We start from the raw sequence: 21,236 nt of genomic DNA, 5'->3' as shown, positions 1-21,236 counted from the left end.
CCATCTTGTACTGCTTTCCCAGGCCATAGCAGAGAGCTGGATTGGAAGAGGAGCATCCAGGACACAAACCGCCCATATGGGATGCTGGCACTGCTGACACAGTGCTGACCCCTGTGTTTTTTTTTAGGTAGAAACTTTCTTTAATTTCCCCCACAGAAACTCATGTGAGTGACTTCAGTGAGCCATGCTTAGTGAGAGGCAGACCACTATTTAAATGAAGGAGAAGTGTACCGTTCATGAGAAATTTTGGTTTAGTCATTTGATGGAGGCCTAGTTAGGCCACTGCATTTCTGCAGGTAAAATGAATTTTGGGTCCAAGGAAGCAAAATGCTATTAAGATAACCTTGTGCTTCTCTACTTTCATGACCTTGGGTTTGAGTTTAGTTCCTGGTTCAAATAGTTACATTATTGCTACTCTGTAGTGCTCTGAATCTCTTTAATTCCAGTATAGAAACAATTATAGAGAAATCTTTTGTGATAATGCTATAAAAATATAAGCCAATTTGAAAGCTCTTTGTAACTAATGGTCTGAACATGAAAATTTTCAGGATACATTTAAGAAAATTATGTCTGGCAGGTAAGGCTTCAGTGTATCTTGCATCAATTCTTCCAATAAATCCCACAGATAGGACAGCATTTGGTTCAGCAGTTGAAACGCCCACATCCCCTACTCAAGTGCCGGGTGTGAACCCTGGCTCCACTTCAAATTCAAGACTCCTGCTAATGCACACCCTTAAAGGCAATAGGTGATAATTCAAATACTGGGGTTCCTGCCACCCAGGCGGGAGACCCAGATTGAGTTCCCAGCCCCTGGCTTTGGCACAGGAGTGAACCAGCAGGTGTGTGGTGTGTGTGTGTGTGTGTGTGTGTCTGGCTTCCAAACAGAGTGAAAACAAATGATTAAAAACAAATGCAGGGGCCGCCGCAGTGGCGCACTAGGTTAATCCTCCGGCTGTGGTGCTGACATCCCATATGGGCATCAGTTCCAGTCCTGGTTGCTCCTCTTCCAGTCCAGCTCTCTGCTGTGGCCTGGGATAGCAGTAGAAGATGGCCCAAGTGCTTGGGCCCCTGCATCCACATGGGAGACCAGTAAGAAGCACCTGGCTCCTGGCTTCAGATTGGCACAGCTCCAGCTATTGTGGCCATTTGGAGAGTGAACCAATGGAAGGAAGACCTCTCTTTATGTCTGTCTGTCTGTCTGTCTCTCTCTCTCTCACTGTCTGTAACTCTACCTGTCAAATAAATAAATAAAAATCTTTATTAAAAAAGTGGGAGGGTGGCAGACAGCAGAGTGAGCTGCTGGAGAGAGGGGAGAGAACAGTGGCAGGTGCTGCTGAGCCTGAGAGAAGTTCCTGAGCTTATTTTGACAGGTTGATGTGTATTTCACTTAGGTGTTTCCTCCTGTCAGCTTGGTAGTCACAAACTCCATGCAAGCAGTTCCTAGGTCTGTTTTACCAACAACCGCACCAAACTTGGCACCTAACTAATATGTTGCCTGTTTCCTAGAAGAATGTTTGAATGAACACCTACCTAGGGGCATCCTCAGGTCCAGATATGGCACACGTGAACGATGGGCCCCTCGACTGTAGGTTTGCAGAGGGTTGACAGAGTAGTGACAGTGACGGTTCTTAGATTCTGAATGAGGAGACTGAGGGGTCTAGCATTGTGTGTAGCATGTTAAGCCACCACTTGAGACTCTGGCATCCCAAATTTGAGTGCTGGCTGAAGTGCTCCGCTTGCTCCACTTCTGATCCGGCTTCCTGCTAATGCATTTGGTCTGAGACTAGAGCCTCTGCCACCCATGTAAGAGACCAGGATGGAGTTCCTGACTCCTGACTTCGTCCTGGCCCAGATCTGGCTGTGTGGCTTCTGAGGGGAACGAACCAATGGCTGGAAGATTGATTGATTCATTCATTCATTCTCTCTCGCTCTCGCTCTCTCTCTGCCTTTCAAATAAATAAATCTTAAACAGAAAAATAAAGAGGATGAGGATAAGAGGGCTGACAGGGGAAGAAATAGGATCATTGGATCAGAGTTGACAGAATTGTTAGGTTGAGAGCTCTGTGGCAAAATTAGGAGTCTCTGATAAGAGCAAGGATGTCTGAATGGATGAGTTAGGAGGTGAGGATGTCTGCAGCTGTGACAGAGTTCAGGGTGTGTTCTAGGGACTATGAAGGGGCATGAAGCAGAGGAAGAGTCACTGAGGGGAAGCGTAAGGAACTCGGGGACAAGGGTGTCAGCACTGTGGTCTGTGAGTAACAGCACTGGGAATCAGAGAGTAAAGTCAGAGTGGAGTCTTGGTGTCCAGAGTTGAAGTGCTCAGTGAGGGAAGAAGCTGTGTCAAATTGCATCTATCTATTAGAAAACCTATTAGTGCCTGTGGTACCTAAATACCTTCAGCTTCCTCATCTTATTTGCCTGGGTAGAAATCAGTGCCTTAGTGTTCACTCCCCTCCCCAGGCCACCACCGCTGTGGATAAGCTGCCATCACGGGACTTGTCTACTTCCTTCTTCTTTGTAGTCGTCCTTGTTGTCTTTTTCTGTTGTGTAAGATTTATTGTTATGTATTTGACAGGCAGAGTGGCACAGAGAAACAGGTCTTCCATCCACTGCTTCACTCCCCAAATGTCTGCGATGGCCAGGGCTGGGCCAGGCTGAAGCCAGGAGCTCCGCTGGCTCTGATGTGGAAATCAGCGGAACCTGCTGACCACAATGCTGGCCCCACTCCATTTCCTTCTCTTTTTTTTGGTTAAAGATTTATTTATGTGAACAGCAGTTACAGAGAAAGAGATCTATCTTCCATCTTAGATGGCTGCAATAGCCGGGGCTGGGCCAAGTTGAAGCCAATACCTGGAACTCCTTCCGGGCCTTCTACACTGGTGCAGGGGCTCAGGCACTGGGGTCATCTTCCGCTGCCGTCCCAGGCACAGTGGTAGGGAGGTAGATTGGAAGTGGAGCTGGGACTTAGCTAGCATGCATATGGGATCCCCTGGTCACAGGTGGTGGCTTAACCCACTGTGCCACAACACCGGGACTTCATGTCCTTCTTGAAGTTGGCTTGTGCCAGTTTTAATTTTCCCTTTGACAGTTCATTATAATATCATTCTATTTGTTGTGTAAAAATTCCATCTAACTTGCAGCCCAAGTTCCTGCTTCGTAATGGGTGACCTCTAGCTTTTGGGCCAGTTACTGTGATTAATGTTTTGGCGTTGACTTCATTTCTTTTGCTTTAGAACTTGGTATCATAATGAAAATGTGTTCTTGGCTTCAGTTTTCTTTAAACTGAAATTCTTTTGAAAACACTAAGAGTAAAGTCTTAGTTTCCTTTGAAAAACTTGACTCAATTTAAGATTTTCTTGCTTTACTGGTATTGGTGAAACCATATTGTTAGCAGGTTTAGAAACTGTCATTTATTTTGCCTCATTTTAAGGATGGAAGAAATTAGCCTGAGCTATATTACTGCTAAATAGCTTCCACATCTGTCTTCTAGATTCTGTTCTGGTATTTTTGTTTTGCTTTCGCTATACCAAAATGCAGTCTGAATGGTTTAATAAGTATTTGAGTAATTGTCTTTTCCATTTCCAGTGAGATAGGGTTATAGGAAATATAATATCTCTATATCAGAGTATTCTCTCATGTTCTTGACAAATCCCAAAGGACTTAGAGATAGATGTATAGAACACATCTTGTCATTTTTAGTATGAGGAAGGTGAAAAGAAACCACGTATCTCAAGTCGACTTAGGCCACTTGCCTTGGCTGCAGAGTCCCCGCCGCCCTGGCCGGTGGCGGGGGATCCAGTGGCCGGTGCAGGATGTAGAAAAGGTGTCAGCCTGCGGCAGAAAGACCCAGAGGCTGAGGCAGGCTGGGGAGGCAGCTCAGGCTGAGGTTGAGCCGCGCCGTCTGCAGAGGGAGGAGGAGCTCAAGGCTGAGGGAGCTGCGGCCCAGGGATCGCACAGCAGTTGTGGCAGTGCTGCGGAGAAGGGGGTCGGGAGAGGACGGCTCCTACATCTGGCAGGGCAGGATGGTGTCTCATAACCTCTTGGCCTTTGGGTGTAACCCGCAGCCAGAAATCCGTGAAACCGTCACGTAAGTGGATGGAAGGTAGTTCAGGTGTGTGTTTGGTTGTTTAAGATTTGTTCATTTACTTGAGAGGCAGAGCCACAGACAGAGGGAGAGATAGGTCCCCCATCTGCTGGACCATTCCCCAAATGGCCCCGATGATCAGGAGCTGGGAGCTCCCCTTGGGCTCCCAATATGGGGGCAGGAGCCCAACACCGGGGCCACCATCTGGTGCCCACACAGGACGCCGTGCCGCAGGCAGAGGCCCACCCCCCGTGCCGCAGTGCCAGGCCCAGAGGCAGCTCTTGTTCCGTGGTTGGGCACTTAGTTGCCCATGTGGAACAGGAAGCTCCAGCAAGGCTCATGTTCTGCTCTGTGACACGTCATCAAGTTACTTCTGCGTGTCACATAGGAGGGCCTTCCCTTGTTCGCTTTGTACAGACCTGGAGCTTACCCAGAGTTCATCTCTTTACTTTGTTTTCTTAGAAGAGTATATGTTGTCTGTTTTCCTGTGCCTTTGAGTCAAAACAAACAACATACATATCAAAGTTGACTTTCTTTCTTAGACCTAGAAGGGAAAAAGCACAATAAAGAAAGAAAGGGATTAAACAGCTTTTCCCCCCCTATGCTGTTTTGAAGGTCAGAGGGTTTATCTGTGACAAAGCAGTAAATAGTGACTTGGGACTCTGTGAAACAGCACCCTTAAGGAGCAAAACAAAGAATTACTTGAGTTGTTTGGGCTGCTTTTAGTTTCCTAATCAAAATTCCTACATGATAGCATTTAAGAACTTGTTAATGGTTTTACTTGGTGTACTGATTGTCACTTAAAAGTAAGGACTTTGTCACATGTTCTCCCCACATCCCACCAAGAAATGACTTAACCATGCTCGTGAAGCTAAAATTAACATTGAGTGCTTACTGTCCAGATGCTTTTTTCATGTTTGACTTTGTTGAATCTCCATAGCAATTCTGTGATGTGTAGGTACCATGATTTCATCTAGTTTTGGGAATAAGAGAACAGAAAGGCAAAGAGTTTGAGAAGTTTGCTGGAGGCTCACCCAGTAGGACTGAGGCAGTCTGACTAGCGCCCGAACTTCTCACCACAGCTTTGTTTAATGAGGGGTGGAGACTTGAGGTCGGGTCTTGTGATCGCAAGTCCAGTGCGTTCTATACCATATTGCCCCGACCACAGAAACAAACACTGCCTGATTCCAGCAGCGTGCTTCTAGGAATGGCCTGGACATGGGAAGATGTTGAATGCTGGAGACAGGAAAAGAGGTTGCAGTCTTCCGGAAATGGAGTCAGCGGGGGGTAGGCTGGAGGTTTTCCTGCTGTGTTAGGTAGGAAGAAGGCTTGTGCTGTTGAAGGCGGGCACTGCAGTCACAGATGAACTTGCCCTATCCGTCCAGCCATCCCCCGGACAGAAGAGAGGACCACCTTGCTGAGTTTAGACCCTCGGAGCACACACGGGATCAGTGAGAAGTTCCCATGCACAGGGAGTTGAGAGTGAGCTCCTTGCTTGTTGATTCCGGAGACCCACACAGGTCCCCCTCTCCTGAACAGAGAGGCTCAGCTCTGTGAAGGGACTATGCAGGCTGCCACAGTCCTGGCCTGTAGCCGAGGGAAGACGCAATCTGTCAGATTGTGCCCTGATGCACGCAGCTGGCATGCAGCTGTCCCTGGTGAAGCTGCTTCCCCGCCACCCCCCATTGTGGTCACCTCCTCCCTGCAAGCCAAGAAGGTGCAACCAAGTTACTGTCCTTGAAATATTTATATTCTGAGGCCCAGTCTTAAATACATTTTGAACATATCCCCACTTTTTAAAATAGAATTAATCAGTTTTATTATAGCTAGACTATGTGGGCATTTGTCTTGAAGATAGAGTATCAGAATGATAACGTTTTTCACTCACTGTTTTCTTAAAGGAATTCATGACCTTGTAATTCAGTTGCATCAGCTCCAGCTGCCTCAGCCATTTCGATCCAGGCTTGTTCTGTCCCTGAGATAGCACTGTCATTTGTGCCTGTGCACTTCTCACCTGCTTGCCTTAGAGTGGGCTGTTTTGGCTCATTCATTAGTCATTTGTCTGGCCTCTCATTTCATCAAGATCATTTTGAGAGAAATTTCTGGATAGATGACTGGACCTGGCTAACTCATCCACCCACAGATCTGATTATTAATATCTTCTCAAATAAAATGCACAAAGGTGTTTTTTTTATTAATAAGGTTAATTTATTTATTTGAAAGGCAGAGTTAGGTCTTCTACCTGCTAGTTCACTCCCCAAATGGCCACACAGCTGGGGTCAGGCCAGTCTGAAACCAAGAGCCAGGAGCTTCATCCAGGTCTTCCACATGGGTGGCAGGGGCTCGAGTGCTTGGGCCATCATCTGCTGCTTTCCCCAAGCCATTTGGAGAGAACTGGATCAGAAGTCAAACAGCTGGGACTCGAACTGGCACCCAAATGGGTTGCTAGCATTGCTGGCAGCAGCTTTACCCACTGTGCCACAACAAGAGATCTGGTGACTTTACATGCTGGCCCTGACAGGAGGTCTTTTTTGCCTCATATAGACCTATTAACCCAATATCAGCTGTTACAGGGGTGTACAGACCCCCTGCCCAGCAGCACTGGACAGAAAAACAGGCTGAAATGGAAACCAGTTTTCAGCATGGCTTGGCGTAGTGCTTTTTACCTTCTCTGCTTGTTAGCCAACGTTTCAAGAGATGTGTTATGACCAGAGCAGTGGAGTACTGGAATGGCAAAAGCCTTGTGTATTTATCTGTTGGAATAAAATGTGCTTTGAAAATGATACAGCATTATTTGTATTCCTCCTCCATAATTATAAACCACCTGATTTCTTTCTGCTGGATGATAAGGGACAGAAGTAACAACCTTTTAGCAAGACATTTATTCCTATTGTCTCCTCTCCTTTTTTTTTTTTTTTTTTTTTAATACAGATTCTGGAGCTGTGCCAGAATAATTATCCAAAACAGTGAAGAATTTTTATTTGATCAAATCACTTAAATTTATCATTAGGAAATGTCTAATAGTGAATAAAATCTTAAATCATGTGGATTAAAGATGACTTGCCCTTTCTACTTGTTGCCATAATAGCAATTTTCAAAATATGTTCTCTTCAAATGCCTTCAAAATAGTTCCTGGTTGAGTGGAAGCAAGTGTTGGGAAAATTCTCTCACTGCAGCCACATTCATTAGCAGGGTGACAGCACTGCCAAAAGGAAGGGGAGAGTGCCAGGGCAAACACCCAGTCCTGAGAACGCTCTTTCTCTGAAACCCTGGCCTGTTCTTTCCCAGCCGCCTCCCCTCGTCATCCACAATTCCACTGTTGGCATCCTCGTCCAGCGTGGAATGGCTTTGCCAGAAACACTGTCCATCGCTCGTCCAGGAACAAATGCCAGGGAAATATGTTCCTTTCCATTGGTTTGCTTTGAATATTTTTCTAACAATTAAAGAAGCCTGCTATTGGAAGAGATCCTTTCAGTGAAAGTTGTTTTTTGGTAGAGTTGGTCTACTGTGCTTGTTCTTGAAAGGCAAGGTTATAAACTCTGTTTCTGCCTACTTGGGAATAGCGGATTTTGTGGTTCTTCGTGGTATTTTAGCACGTTGGTAGTTTTATATTTTCCAGAATATTTCTGTACCTAAAAATGCTTCCTTACAGAATTAATTTCCTTTGAGAGCTTAGTTCCCAGAGTTTTGGCTGTTACTAAACCCTAGATTTTTAGAGCCGATAGACCCTCAGGAGTAAAGAGGAGGGAACCCGCATTGTAGCACAGCAGGTTAAGCTGTTGCTGGTGATGCCAGCATCCCCTATTGGAGTGCTGGTCCAAGCCAATGTACCTGGGGAGGCAGTGGAAAGTGGCCCAAGTATTTGGATCCCTGGCACGGCCCTGACCTTTGGGGGAATGCGGGGGAGTGAGCCAGCAGGCAGAAAATCTGTCCCCCACCCCCACCCCGCTCTTTCGGCCTTTCCAGTACATACATACATGTTTTTAAAACAGAGAGGTTTTGCGGGTCATGCTGTTGTCTTCATGGGTGAAGGAACAGACCTCCGGAAGTAAAGAGATTTTCCAGCGCCTGCAGCTGATGGCAAAGTCAGCGTTGGAACCCACAGCCCTCTTTAGCACCTGGTATTCTGCTGCTGCCCTCGGTCCGAGAGCTCAATGATATTTTATTCTTAGCAGAGGCTCTGGAAACTGGGCTCAACCCATTTAATTACTAAAGCATATGTTTACTATGTCCTCTCTATTATATACTCCTGGCCAAATCTAGATCTAAGGGAAAACAGTGTGTGGAAACCGTATTGATTTCAAATGTACTCTCCACGCATGGATGGTGGGGGAGGCCGTTGATCGTTCAGATACAGTTTTGGTAAACATTTAAAGCTCTTTTCGCCACAGCTCTTGTCTTACACTTTGCAGGTGCTCTCGGCATCAGGTAGTTGAAGCTGAACTCCTCTGTAGGCTTTCCATTCCATTTGCTTGAGATTGGCTTTCTCCATCCTTTCCCGAGCCCTGAGGTGCTGTGCGCCATTGCTCTGCTCCTTTGAGAGGACAAGCCATTGATTCTGAAACCTGAGAACGTGAGCGCAGGATCCGGGTTTGGGCACTGATGGGAGTGGCTTCCCCTCTTCCACACGAGCGCCCGGTCCTTCAAAGGACTCCAGATGCTGATCACCCCTCTGACCCCACTGTAGTCTGCCACCCCTCGCTCACGTCACTTTGATTTCACTAGTGTCTTTGCTATTCTTCAAATACAGAAGTAAACTGCTGTGCTCTGCACTGGGCTGTCCCTGCTGCGGAGACGGGGCTCCTCCCTTGCCTCCTGCAAAGTAAACCTCCTTCCCCAGAAGTGCAGCCCCTCACCCTGGCCTTGCCACTTTTTTTTCCTCCTTAACATTCACCGCTTTCTAACATAGCGTGACCTGTGCCTTCTGAAGAGCTTGCAAGGGGAATTCTCATCTGTAGCCGGCATTGGGAATTTGCTTTTTCTTTTTTAAGATTTCTTTATTTATTTGAGAGGCGGAGGAAGAGAAAGATCATCCATCCACTGGTTCACTCCCCAAATGTCCGCAATGGCCAGGCCGGAGCCAGGAGCCAGGAACTCCATCCGGGTCTCCCATGTAGGTGTCAGGGATCCAAGTCTTTAGGCCATCATCTGCTGCCTCCCTGGCACATTTTCAGGGCAGGGGGAATAGCAGGATGCTGGTATGGCAAGCAGCAGCTTAATCTGCTGCATCACAACCCAGTCCCAGCGTTGAGAACTTTTAACATAGACACTGCTTTACTGGGTTTTCGGAAGCCCCCTTCCTTAGATAGTTGCCCTCTGCTGGTTCATCCCCAGCTGCTCACAATGGCCAAAGCTAAGGAGCCAGGGACTCAAGCCAGATCTCCCACATGAGTGACAGGGACCCACATACTTCAGCCATCACTGCTGCCTCTCAGGAGCCACATCAGCAGGAAGCAAGAGCTAGAAACTGAACCCGGGCACTCAGATGTGGGATGCCAGCGTAACGCCTGCTCGCAAGGGGTAGTTTTGAAACGTTAGCAAAGGCAAGGTTTTAAGTATCAAGAACGCATCTTGAATTAAGTCACGTGGGTGGTTCATTACTCCCACTCAGCTCATTGCTCCCTTGCAGCCCGTAGCAGTATGTCCCCATATCTACTGCAAGGATCGAGGATCGGCCCTGGCACCTGAGGGTGGTCTTACCTGAAAGAGTTGTTTAAAAAAAAAAAAAACTATTAGAATGGCACATTGTAGACATTTAGGGGGTTCAAAGTAGAAATAATGGGAAAGTTTCTCACACACATTACCACTGACACCTGCGTGTCGTCTTAGCCACTTCCATTACTGGGATTCGGTACCTGGATGGTTGGGAGGGGCAATGGAATTTGCAAAGTACTGTGGAGAAAACACTCCCACCATTAGTAATTCAGCACTTCTTAACAGTTGTCCACATCTACCTGTGCACACTCTAAAAATAACAACAGATAATATACAAGCACTTGGCCTCTTTCTCAAAGGAATATAATGTTATAGCCATTTTTAACCATGTCCTGTTTTGTTCCCTATTCCCATTGTGAGCACGGCCCTGGACCCAAACTGAAGTGATTTCTTTTGCAAGTTTGGGATGTGTTGGCTCAGTACAGTTTTCCTGTACATACTGGTTACCACTTAGCGTAGAGAGTACTGCTTTGTTTTAATGTGTTGGAATGACGTCGTGCTGCAAGTATATCATTCTACAACTTCTGTTTCTTAACCGAGTTTTAGTTCTGAGTTGATACACACTGATCTAGTCATTACCAGGATACTGCAGTCTGGTCCTGTTGATACAGTTGGATATGGTTCTTGGCTTTTGTCAACAGTGCTGCTACAGATGTCCTCACTGGCCCTTTTGGACATGTGTGTTGGGGTTGAGTAGAATTTTTTTTTTTTACCTTTTTCTCCTCTGTGTAACATTTATTTTGAGAGACACACAGAGCGAGCTCATCTGCTGGTGCGCCCCACAAGCCCCTGCACTAACTGAGACTTGGCTGGGGATTCAGTCCAAGTCTCCCCTGAGGGTAGAGGGGACTGACTACCTGAGCCTTATCCAGCCGCCTCCCCTGGTACCCATTAGCAGGAAGCCGGAGTCGAGAGCCAGAGCCAGGACTCAAACCCAGGCACCCAGATACGGGATACAAGGGCCTCAACTGTCAAGTGGAACACCTGCCACTCTCCTCTTGGCTTTGAGGCAGGGATGTTTCCATCAGCTATCACAGCCACGTCCCTCTTAAATCTAGACTTTGAAGCATCCTGTTTCCTGAATGAAGAGTTAATGTTGTACACCAGCCTTTTCTTTTTTGCAGGAGGATAATTTGAACAACTCACAGCCTCTCTTGTTGGTAGTGGATAAAACGTTAAATTAGTTCAACACAAAGCCTTCAGAAACAAAAACCGGAAGTGATTAGTATTTGAGCAATCAGAGGTTGGAGTACCTGAGATTTTGTATTCTTGTCCCCTGTTCTCTAAGTGGAGGGAAGTTTCTTAGATTTTTGGAGACAGAGGCTGTAGCAGCTCATTTGGGGTTCCTCCTCCAGTCACTCCTGTGTGTTTCCTCTCTTCTCTTCCCACACGTGTGTACCCCTCCCGTGTCACGATTTTGTACACAGTACAGTTTCTTCACTCTTGTCCCACTGCTGCGGGGACCCCCTGGAGAAGAATGCGCTGTCTTATTTTTGTGTCCTAAACAAGCCCAGTGTCTGGCCATTGTGCTGATCAGGATGTTTTGAACAGGTGAATAAGAGAACCTGTGGGGAGAGCAGGGGAAGGTGGGCCAGGACCTAGTGGTGCGAATTGTCTTCCTAAAGACAATTAACAGTGGGAGGTGAAATATGGGAGTCCTCAAAGGAAATGCATAGCTAAGATGACAAAGTGGCAGCTTTGACAGTGGGTCTCCCCTGGGAGAGCTTGTCCTTCCCATGCATAGGGTACTGATTTAATCACCATGAGATGAGGGGTGCATTGATTTCTCTTTGAAATTTAAATAGCAACAAGTTTGTCAAATCCTGTACTTGTTTGAGGAATAAAAAAAAAAAAAGTCAGTGCCTGACAGTCATGGTAAAAAATTTAAAAAAAAACTCTGCCTCATTTCCTGGTGGCCTCAATTTTAGTCAAAACTGGGTTTCTTTGAATGAGTAGGCTAAAGTTAAAGGAAATATTTTGGCCACTGTTGTTAACAAATCCTTTGTGGTTTGGAAACTGTGTTCCTTTAGCATTTCAACAGCTTCATTCATGTTCCGCACAAGGTGTAGCCTGGTGGTACCAGTAAATGAGCTACAGAAGGAGAAGTTCAAAGGAAGAGCCTCCGGGTGCAGAGCTTGGACAGTTCACCTCCAGAGCTCGGAGTCGGACAGGAGCCCGGTGGCCTGATCCTGACACTAGTCATAAGCCCTTTAGTGTTACACATTCTGTTTTGGGAGTCCTGCATCGCTTAGAAAACAGTTGCTTTAATAATGATTTTGTGTAAGAAGCTGCATTGTCCCCAAAGTTCACTTGTCTGTTAATAGAATAGACAAGTATTTTATTTTATTTTATTTTATTTTATTTTATTTTATTTTATTTTATTTTATTTTATTTTATTAAGTGTATTTTAATTACTTGAAGCTGTTAGGGGAGGATAGTCTTACCAGGCATCAGGGATCGGAGATGGCAGGTGAGGCCATAGGAGTGAAATCCTCCTCTTCCACAATGAAGTCGTTTTCAGAGCTGAACTACTTTAAAGCTAATTGTTCACTGCGTCCTTTTTGCTGCTAATTAACATCTCTTTTTACAGGATTCATGAATAAAATTTTCCACCCCAACATTGATGAAGCGTAAGTAACTGTTTTAAAATGTTTAAATTTTAGCAGCAACTGTTCTTGATTCAAGTTCATCTCTCACTCCCTCTCTCCCTCTCTCTCCCTGCTGTTTAAAAACAAAAACCCAAAAATCCCAATGATCTTTTTGGATTTTCTCAGGAATTTATATTGTATGAATGGTCCCTTGAACTACAGATTCGTAGGGATACGGTCTTCAAACCACTGAGTTCAACCCTGTGGCGCTGTTGCTCCTTTTCCCTGGGTTTCCGGTCAACGTGGGTAATACTCCACGTGTCACTTCTCTCTGCACAGATGAATTCAGACATCTGTTTCAACACACAAGTGTACTGTTTTCAGCCCTTGAAATGTTTCTCACTTTTTGAGAGTAAGGCAACTAAGACTGGCCTTTCATTTGTTAATGAATCCTAATCATCCCTTTCTTTCCTGATATTGTATTAGTGATGTTTTAAAGTAGGATCCCAGTGTGTCCTGTTTTGTACTCCCAGTACTGTTCAGAGTACATGGCTATTTGGACTGTAGTTTTTACTTGTTAAGGCACTAAATGTTGCTGTTTCTCTCGCATGGGAGGTTTTCCTGAACCCCTGGGAGTAGGTTGTGCACATGCATACTCCCCTCTGTCCTGTAATCCTGAGTTAGTGTGTCAGCCATCGTTCTAGCAAGGGCGATCTCTCGGGTACCCACATTGTAGCCGTCAGATTCGGGGAGTTAACACTGACTCAGGGCTTTTGCATCTAATCCCCTGCCACATGCCAACCGTGTACCTTTCTGCGCCTTTTTTTCTTCCAGCAAAGGTCCACACCACAATCATGCATTCCACTTGGTTGTCACGTTTCTTTAATTCTTTGGCCTGCCTTCCTCTTTTATGAAATCTTCATTTTTAAAGACTAGAGACAGTTAGTTATTTTACAGATTGTCTCTCAATTTAGGTTTGTCTGAGGTTTCTTTGTTAGACGCAGGGCCTGCCTAAGGCCAGAAAACCACAAAGTGGTAAGATCGAGTCCTTCTCCAGTCACATCCAGAGGCCTCCATGGTCTTGGCGCCCCGGCTCCCAGTGTTATTTCTGATCACCTGGCTCAGGTGCCGTCCGGTTTCTCCACGGTGTAGCTGCCATCTTTCCCTTTCGGTTTTAAGGAGATACTTCAGACGTTGTAAATACTCATGCTGTTCCCCTACAGGGATTTTTTTAAGGATCTATTAAAATTATTTATCTTGATAAAAAGTTGCCAAACACATGCAACTGACTTTCTAAGTTTTTAAAAAATGCCATTCTTTCCATCTGTTTCAGGTCAGGAACTGTGTGTCTAGATGTAATTAATCAAACTTGGACAGCTCTTTATGGTGAGTTTGGCCATGGAATATTTTTTGGAGATGTTGAGACACTGCCTTAAGAAATGTTTGTCTTTTCTTCTCTGGCTTAAGATGTTTTGCTGGGAATGAGAAGGGATTTTGAGGGACTGGGTGGGAAACTTTGGGAAACTTATCAGGAAAAAAGATATTTTAAATACGGACATCAGCAGTAGAAGTTTAAAATGAATCTTGAGAGATTCTGAACTTAGGCATAAAACATTTTATGTGCGTTATGTATGTATATTTATTAGATTTTAGGAAGGGTCTTAGGCGTGTTCCTCTGAAGTGATATGAAAGATGCATTAAAAGGCTGGGGATCATCAGTTACCTGTTTCAAAGTCCAAAGCCTCACCAAATCGAGAATAATTCAGCTTTGCCTTCAGTGCTAAAATTGACCACGCCAAAAAAAAAAGGAAAAAAAGTCTGGCTCTCTCTCCCTGGACAAGGTAGCCACATTTGTTTCAAAACAAAAGCTTTGTTGGGCTTCATCAGGTGCAGGAGAAAAGGAATACGTAGGGGCCTGGTTAAATCACCAGTGAGCAGATAGTGAGGTATGCCTCAAGTGAGCCTTTAAAACTTTAACAATGAAACTGTAACATACTTGTGCAGTAATATTTTTTTCCAGTGCTACTAATGAAAAAAAAAATTAAAGCCTGCACTGGAAATTTACAATGTGGCAGAATTTTGTTTCTACCTTTTGACCCTAATGAACCAATTTTATGACAGGGTCTGTGTCAAGAATTTAAATATGTCCACAAGATTTTAAACATCACTGGGAAGCTGAGTTGAGAGGAAACCACATCAGATAAAGTACAGTGCCAGTGACAGATGGCGTGAGGCTTTTGAGAAGGCTCAAGTTAAAAAGATAGACACGAAGGCCTTTTAAGATGACCCTCGGCGTTGTGTGCTGGTCTGAGCACGAGGGCAGCAGGTGCTGGCAAGGGGTCTTCTGCAGAAAGGCATTCTGTTTACTCGAGTGACTTAAAGGCACATTGTCCATTAAAAATTATTTTATTTATTTGAGGTGTAGAGTTAGAGAGAGGGAAAGACAAAGTTCTTCCATCCACTGATTCACTCCCCAGTTGGCCACAATGGCCAGAGCTGAGCCGATCTGAAGCCAGGAGCTTCTTCCAGGTCCTCCACGTGAGTGCAGGAGCCCAAGCACTTGGCCCATCTTCTGCTGCCTTCCCAGGCCATAGCAGGGAGCTGGATCAGAAGAAGGTCAGCTGGGACTCGAACTGGAGCCTGTGTGGGATGCCGACACCGCAGCACCGGCCCCAAGAATTGTCCACTTTTTCAAAACTCTGCCTTTGAGTCCTCCACCGTTACGTAATCCACTGAATTGCCCGTATCAAAGGCTGTGCTTTGTTAGTTCCCATTTGACTCTCCAATGAATTTACATGATTTCTTCATCTTCTGTGGCCCTGGCTCTCTCGAAAAGCCTCCCAGCAAAAGTGATAGGAGGGAAGGTTTCTGACCTGCAGTGAAACACAAAAGCCCACGGCCCTCCCCTGCCCCGTCCCTGTGGGACAGCGCCTCCTATCTTTTTTTTTTTTTTTTTTTTTTTTTTACAGGCAGAGTGGACAGTGAGAGAGAGAGACAGAGAGAAAGGTCTTCCTTTTGCCGTTGGTTCACCCTCCAATGGCCGCCGCGGCCAGCGCGCTGCGGCCGGCGCAACTCGCTGATCCGATGGCAGGAGCCAGGAGCCAGGTGCTTTTCCTGGTCTCCCATGGGGTGCAGGGCCCAAGCACCTGGGCCATCCTCCACTGCACTCCGTGGCCACAGCAGAGGGCTGGCCTGGAAGAGGGGCAACCGGGACAGAATCCGGCGCCCCGACCGGGACTAGAACCTGGTGTGCCGGCGCCGCTAGGCGGAGGATTAGCCTAGTGAGCCGCGGCGCCGGCAACGCCTTCTATCTTGACCACTCATCTCCTAACAGTGAGTCAACAAGTGAACTGCCCGACTCTGCAAAATACGGGAGCGCTTCAAAAAGTTAATGGAAGTGCACATTGTGAAAAAATGATGGGTTTCAACATTTTTCACCTAAATGTGCTTTTAATTCCACTTTTCATGAACTTTTTGAAGTACCTTCATACTGTGCCGAATACCACAGAGCATCGGGCCTCCTCTCCTTGAGCTTATAACCTGGCCAGGCTTATTGAAATAATTTCGAAGTTAGTGAGAGGTCTAGCAGATCTGTTGCCCACCTTGTCCGCGTCCTCGGGTTTCAGAGCTACTGCCTGAGGCTTCCTCTGCTGCAGCAGGCTCTGGGTGTTCTTGGAGTTTGTAGCTGTCTTCATGGCCCACTCTGACTTCCTGCCTCCTATCTCTTGTTTATGCCTGCATATTTTGTGCTTCTAGGTTATTTTCTACCTTAAGGACTATGGGTTCCATATCTGGTTTGTCTGTGAGTGGTAGGGTGGGGGGGAAGAGAAGTGGTATATATGACAGTTGGCTGAGAGGCACGAGCCAGGGTGGAAAGATCACTTTGGGCTTGGCTGAACCAGGGAGGGCTTCCTCCTGCTGAGAGTTGGAAGCCCCTCCAGTGGTCCGAGGCAGGGGAGCCGTCTCAGTCCAGCCACAGCCTGCAGGTCACCATGCCTGGCATCCTTGTGTGAGGCTGGGGAGTAGGACTCCCAGGAAGCCTGGGCTTCCTCATGGTGCCATTCCAGTACTCCCTGACCAGTGTGTCTGGCAACTTTTCACTTCCTCAGGAAGGCCGCCTTTCCTAGCTACTCCATATAAAGTGGTGCCCTTCCTTAGCTCAGAACCCTGTTTTTAAAAACTGGCACACACTTAGTGTTTATGCTGTCCTAGTATTAGATTGTAAGCCCAGTGAGGGCAGGACCGATGTCTTGTTCCTGTCCACACACACACGCCTAGAACCTTGCCCCATGCACATAAGGCTTCCGCTGTCTGTTGACTTAATGAGTGAAGTAACCATACCTTACAGGGAGATGAGACAGGAGGAGGAGATCCTACACTCTGAGGCTGACTAAATAGATTCCTGTTAAGTTTTTTTGTGTGTGAGTGAAAATGTCTCATGGCACTCTGCCTGGAACATCTGATGTAATAATGTGTTGTCTTAAACTGCATTCACATTTTAGAAATGTACATATCAAAATACAGCAAGCTGCTTCCAATTACAACAAAGTAAATTGGACTTTAGCTCCACTAAAGCTTTTACCACTGACCAGAAGGGCTTTGTACGAGAGGTTTGCTGGTTCCCAAGTCCTCATGTCTCAGAACAGATTTTTTTTTTTAATGGCAGCATTAGAGTTATAATTCACAACCATACAAGTAATTCCATAGCTTTTAGCATGTTCACAGTTACATGCAACCAAAACCCTCATCAACCACAAAGGAACTTGTACCCTCTGGTTATTCCCTGGTCCCACCCCGCCAGCCTGAGGCAAGCTCTAGGCTGCTCTCTGTCTCTCTAGTTGTCTCTGTTCTGGAGGGTGCTTATCAGTGGAATCACACACCATGGGTGGTGTGACAGCCTCTTTTTCACCTTGTGTACTGTTTTGAAGGTCAGTGCATGTTTCAGAATTTTCTCCCTCAGATTATTGGCTGGTGTTCCGTTACATGACTGTGCCGCATTTTGTTTATCCTTTTGTCAGATGATGGACATTTGGGTTGTTTCCACCTGTGAGCTATTAAATAATCCCTCTGTAAATATTTGTGTGCAACTCTTTATGCGGACATATGTTTATGTTTCTCTTGGGTATATATCTAGGAATGGAATTGCTGGGTGGTACAGTAAATGTTTAAGCATACGAAGGCTATCTCCCAAAGTTCCTGTACCATGTTACATTTCCATCAGCAGGTATATGAGGTTCCAAACAGGGTTATTTTTTTTCCTCTCTACTCTTCAACTAATAGTGGCTGCTTTGCCTAGCTAGGTTTATCAACAAGTTTCATCTTGGCATTGACAAGCAGAGCTGTTTCTTTTTCTTTTCTTTTTTTTTTTTTTTAACATTTTATGTATTTACTTGAAAGGCAGAATTACAGAGCGGGAGAGGGAGACAGAGATCTTGCATCTGCTGGCTCACTCATCAAATAGCCACGATGGCCAGGGCTGGGCCAGGCTAAAGCCAGGAATTAGGAGCTTCTTCTGCGTCTCCTACTCACGTGGCAGGGGCCCAAGTACTTGGGCCATCTTCCGCTGCTTTCCCAGGGGCGTTAGCAGGGAGCCCAGTTGCAAATGGAGCAGCTGGGACTTGAACCAGCGCCCATATGGATGCCAACCTTGCAGGCCAAGATGGCTTACCCTACTGAGCCACAACACTGGCCCCCGAAACATTTTTTTTTTTAAAGGAAATTTTGTTTGCTTACACTGAGATATGGAGACCTCAGCATTTAGTCTTTTTGTTTTTATTTAATTTTTTTTTATTTGAAAGAGTTACAGGGAGAGGCAGAGAGAGAGTTATTCCATCAGCTGGTTCATTCCCCCAAAGGTTGCAATGGCTAGGGCTGACTCAGGCCAAAGCCAGGAGCCGGGAGTTTCATCCAGATCTCCCATGTGGGTGGCAGTGGCCCAACCACTTGGGCCATCTTCCACTGCTTTCCTAGGTGCATTAGCAGGGAGCTGGATCGGAAGTGGAGCATCCAGGACTCGAACCAGTGCCCGAATGGGATGCTGGCAGTGCAGATGTCAGCTTTACCTGCTAAGCCACAGCATCGCCCCCCTCCCCAATAGATTTAAAAGCAGAAGGCTAACATGACTCAGGTTGCATCACATATATAAAACATTAGTGTGTTGTTGTATTGGCTTGCAAAGCAATTTAATGAAGAAGAATTAGACCAGGGCCTGGCGCTGTGGCACAGAAGCCTAAGCCTCTGCCTGCAGTGCTAGTATCCCCTATGGGCACCATGTGAGCTCTGGCTGCTCCACTTCCAATCTGGCTTCCTGCTAATGTGCCTGGGAAAGCAGCGGAAGATGGCGCAAGTCCTTGGGCTCCTGCACCATGTGGGAGATGCGGAAGAAGCTCCTGGCTTCTGGCTTTAGCCTGGCTCTGGCTGTTTTGGCTATCTGGGGAGTAAACCAGCTGATGGAAGAACTCTTCCCTCCCCCCCCCCCCCCGCCCCCTTCTCTAGCTCTGCTTTCAAATAAATAAATAAACCTTAAAAGAAGAAGAGCTAACCCCGCAGTGGTCAGAATGAGCTGAAGGCAGACTTCCATCATACGTGTGTGTGTGTGTCTGCGCGTGCGTGTGTGTTACTTGAGTGCATAATAAAGCATGCGCACACTGCGTCACGGGCAGGTGCAGGAAAGCAGGAAGCAATGCTGTCAGTGGCGTCAAAAGTGTACTGAGCAGGGCACACTCTTGGTTTTGACTTTTCAAAATGCAAAGTGTTTCTCAAGAAAATTCAGCACTTCATGGAAAGCTTGAGGGAAAAGTAAATAAAATGTGTATGGAAGTCCTGGCAGGAAGGGTTGGATCAGGTGACCTTAAAGGGTTTTTGTTAGACTTAAGATCTGAACTGCATTTTTATTACGAACTGCTGAAGCCTCTGGCATCGATCATGACCGGTGAGGTCTGACTCACTCCATTTTCCTCAGTGCTGCTTGAGACGCTTGGTCTGTTAAAGGACAAAAAAGAAAAATCGATTTAATACTAAATAACTAGTAGAAAGTTGGCATGTTAACATAAATATTCAGCTGTACAGCAGAAGGCTTAGCCTGGCACCTAAAACTTGTTGCAACACCTACTTCTGCTGCACGATGTGGTGAAATTTCCTGTAATTCACTTGGCCCCAGGCATGTGCTGTGCAGTGGGCGTGCATGTTCGTAGTGCACCAGCAGCCCCCAGTTACCATTTCAGGTTTCTGCTCACCATAGCCTGGTATTAAACAGTGTTCATGTGAGCGGTAAATCTCGTCCTCCATCCCATCACCCTCCCACAGAAGAAAATTACTTCCCGTCACCCATTTGACCCCTTGCCTTTCTGTTCTCATCCTGCTTTCCCTTTGCCAACTACACATGCAATTTGTTTGTTCAGAAGTTCAATTGTAATTTGATCAGTAATTTAAAATTTTTTATTATTTAACTTTCCAAGGGGGCTAATTACGCTGAGTAACATGGTTACTTTTGTATAAAGTTACTTATCAAGGATGAAGTCATCTATTGTTACTCCTGTGGCATCAAAAGGAAAGTAACTGATTACAAAATTGACTCATTTTGGCTTCCTGCACGATAGCATCTTTTTTACATCCCTTCCTGCTCTTCTAGACAGGGGCGATAAACGCTCTGGAAAACTCAAAATGCAGCCAAAGGGATCTGCATTGCATTTCCAAAAACAAATGTAATTTTAAGAACTGATGGAGGCAGAGGTTGCTAGAGTGTGCCACAGGTAGCTAACGCGTCTCTTGTCCAGTTTTCCTTTTTTAGCACAGATTTTTGTTGCTTCCACTGCAACCCAGTCCTGATTGCCCTCCTCCCCCGTGGCCAGGCCCGCATGTTCTCCCTCCAGCGGGCTTTGTACTCCTGCCTCAGCTGACTGGGTAAAGGACTTACCTTGTGGATTAAGTTGTAAACAAGTGAAGTGGAGCACAGCCTTTTTTAAAGATTTATTTGTTTATTTGAAAGAATCACTGGGGTGGGGAGCTGGGGAAAGACCGACCTTCCATCTGCTGTGCTGGTTCACCCCCCAAATAGCTGCAATGGCCAGGGTTGGGCCAGGCAGAAGCCATACGGGTACAGGGTCCCAAGCACTTGGCCATCTTCTGCTGCTTTCCCAGGCACAGTAGCCAGGAGCTGGATCAGAAGAGGAGCAGCTGGGACTCAAGATGGCGCTGCAGACGGCAGCTTAACTTATATCAAAGAGTTAGAGGGAGAGACAGAGAGAGAGGTCTTTATCCTCCTCTTCACTCCTCAGATAGCTGCAGTGGCCAATGCTGAGCCAGGTCTAAGCCAGGAGCCTCTTCCAGGTCCCCAGCGTGGGTGCAGGGGCCCAAGCACTTGGCCATCTTCTGCTTTTTCCAGACCACTAGCAGGGAACTGGATCGAAAGTGGAGCAGTTGGCCATTGGGGCCATCTGGGGAGTGAACCAGTGAATGAAAAACCTCTCTCTCTGCCTCTCTGCCACTCTGCCTTTCAAATAAATAAATAAATAAATAAATCTTTTTTTTTTTTTTTTGACAGCCAGAGTTCTAGTGAGAGAGAGAGAGAAAGACAAACAAAGGTCTTCACCCCCTAAATGGCCGCCATGGCCGGCACACTGCGCCGATCCAAAGCCAGGAGCCAGGTGCTTCTCCTGGTCTCCCATGCGTGTGCAGGGCCCAAGCACTTGGGCCATCCTCCACTGCCTTCCCGTGCCACAGCAGAGAGCTGGCCTGGAAGAGGAGCAACCGGGAGTAGAACCCGGTGTGCCGGCGCCGCAGCCGGAGGATTAGCCTATTGAGCCACAGCGCCAGCCAATAAATCTTTAAAAAGAAAAAAAGAAAAGCAG

General features: G+C 46.3%; 1 protein-coding gene across 2 annotated transcripts in view; it reads left to right on the top strand.

Annotated features, from left to right (window-relative positions):
• The window catches only part of UBE2H (ubiquitin conjugating enzyme E2 H), a 112,728-nt gene that overhangs the window by 74,211 nt on the left and 17,281 nt on the right, over positions 1-21,236 (top strand). Inside the window, exons 4-5 of one of the 2 annotated variants that reach the window (XM_008258200.4) lie at positions 12,390-12,429; positions 13,721-13,773. The exons of the other annotated variant lie outside the window; for it this stretch is intronic. Of the exons in view, the coding sequence (XP_008256422.1) occupies positions 12,390-12,429; positions 13,721-13,773 (93 nt within the window). The remainder of the gene's footprint in view (positions 1-12,389; positions 12,430-13,720; positions 13,774-21,236) is intronic. 2 annotated transcript variants of the gene reach the window in all.

The sequence above is a fragment of the Oryctolagus cuniculus genome, chromosome 3, assembly GCF_964237555.1.
Source record: "Oryctolagus cuniculus chromosome 3, mOryCun1.1, whole genome shotgun sequence".
Lineage (NCBI taxonomy): Eukaryota > Metazoa > Chordata > Mammalia > Lagomorpha > Leporidae > Oryctolagus > Oryctolagus cuniculus.
The sequence above is the reverse complement of the archived record's forward strand: the minus strand, read 5'-3'. Positions and strand labels throughout refer to the sequence as shown.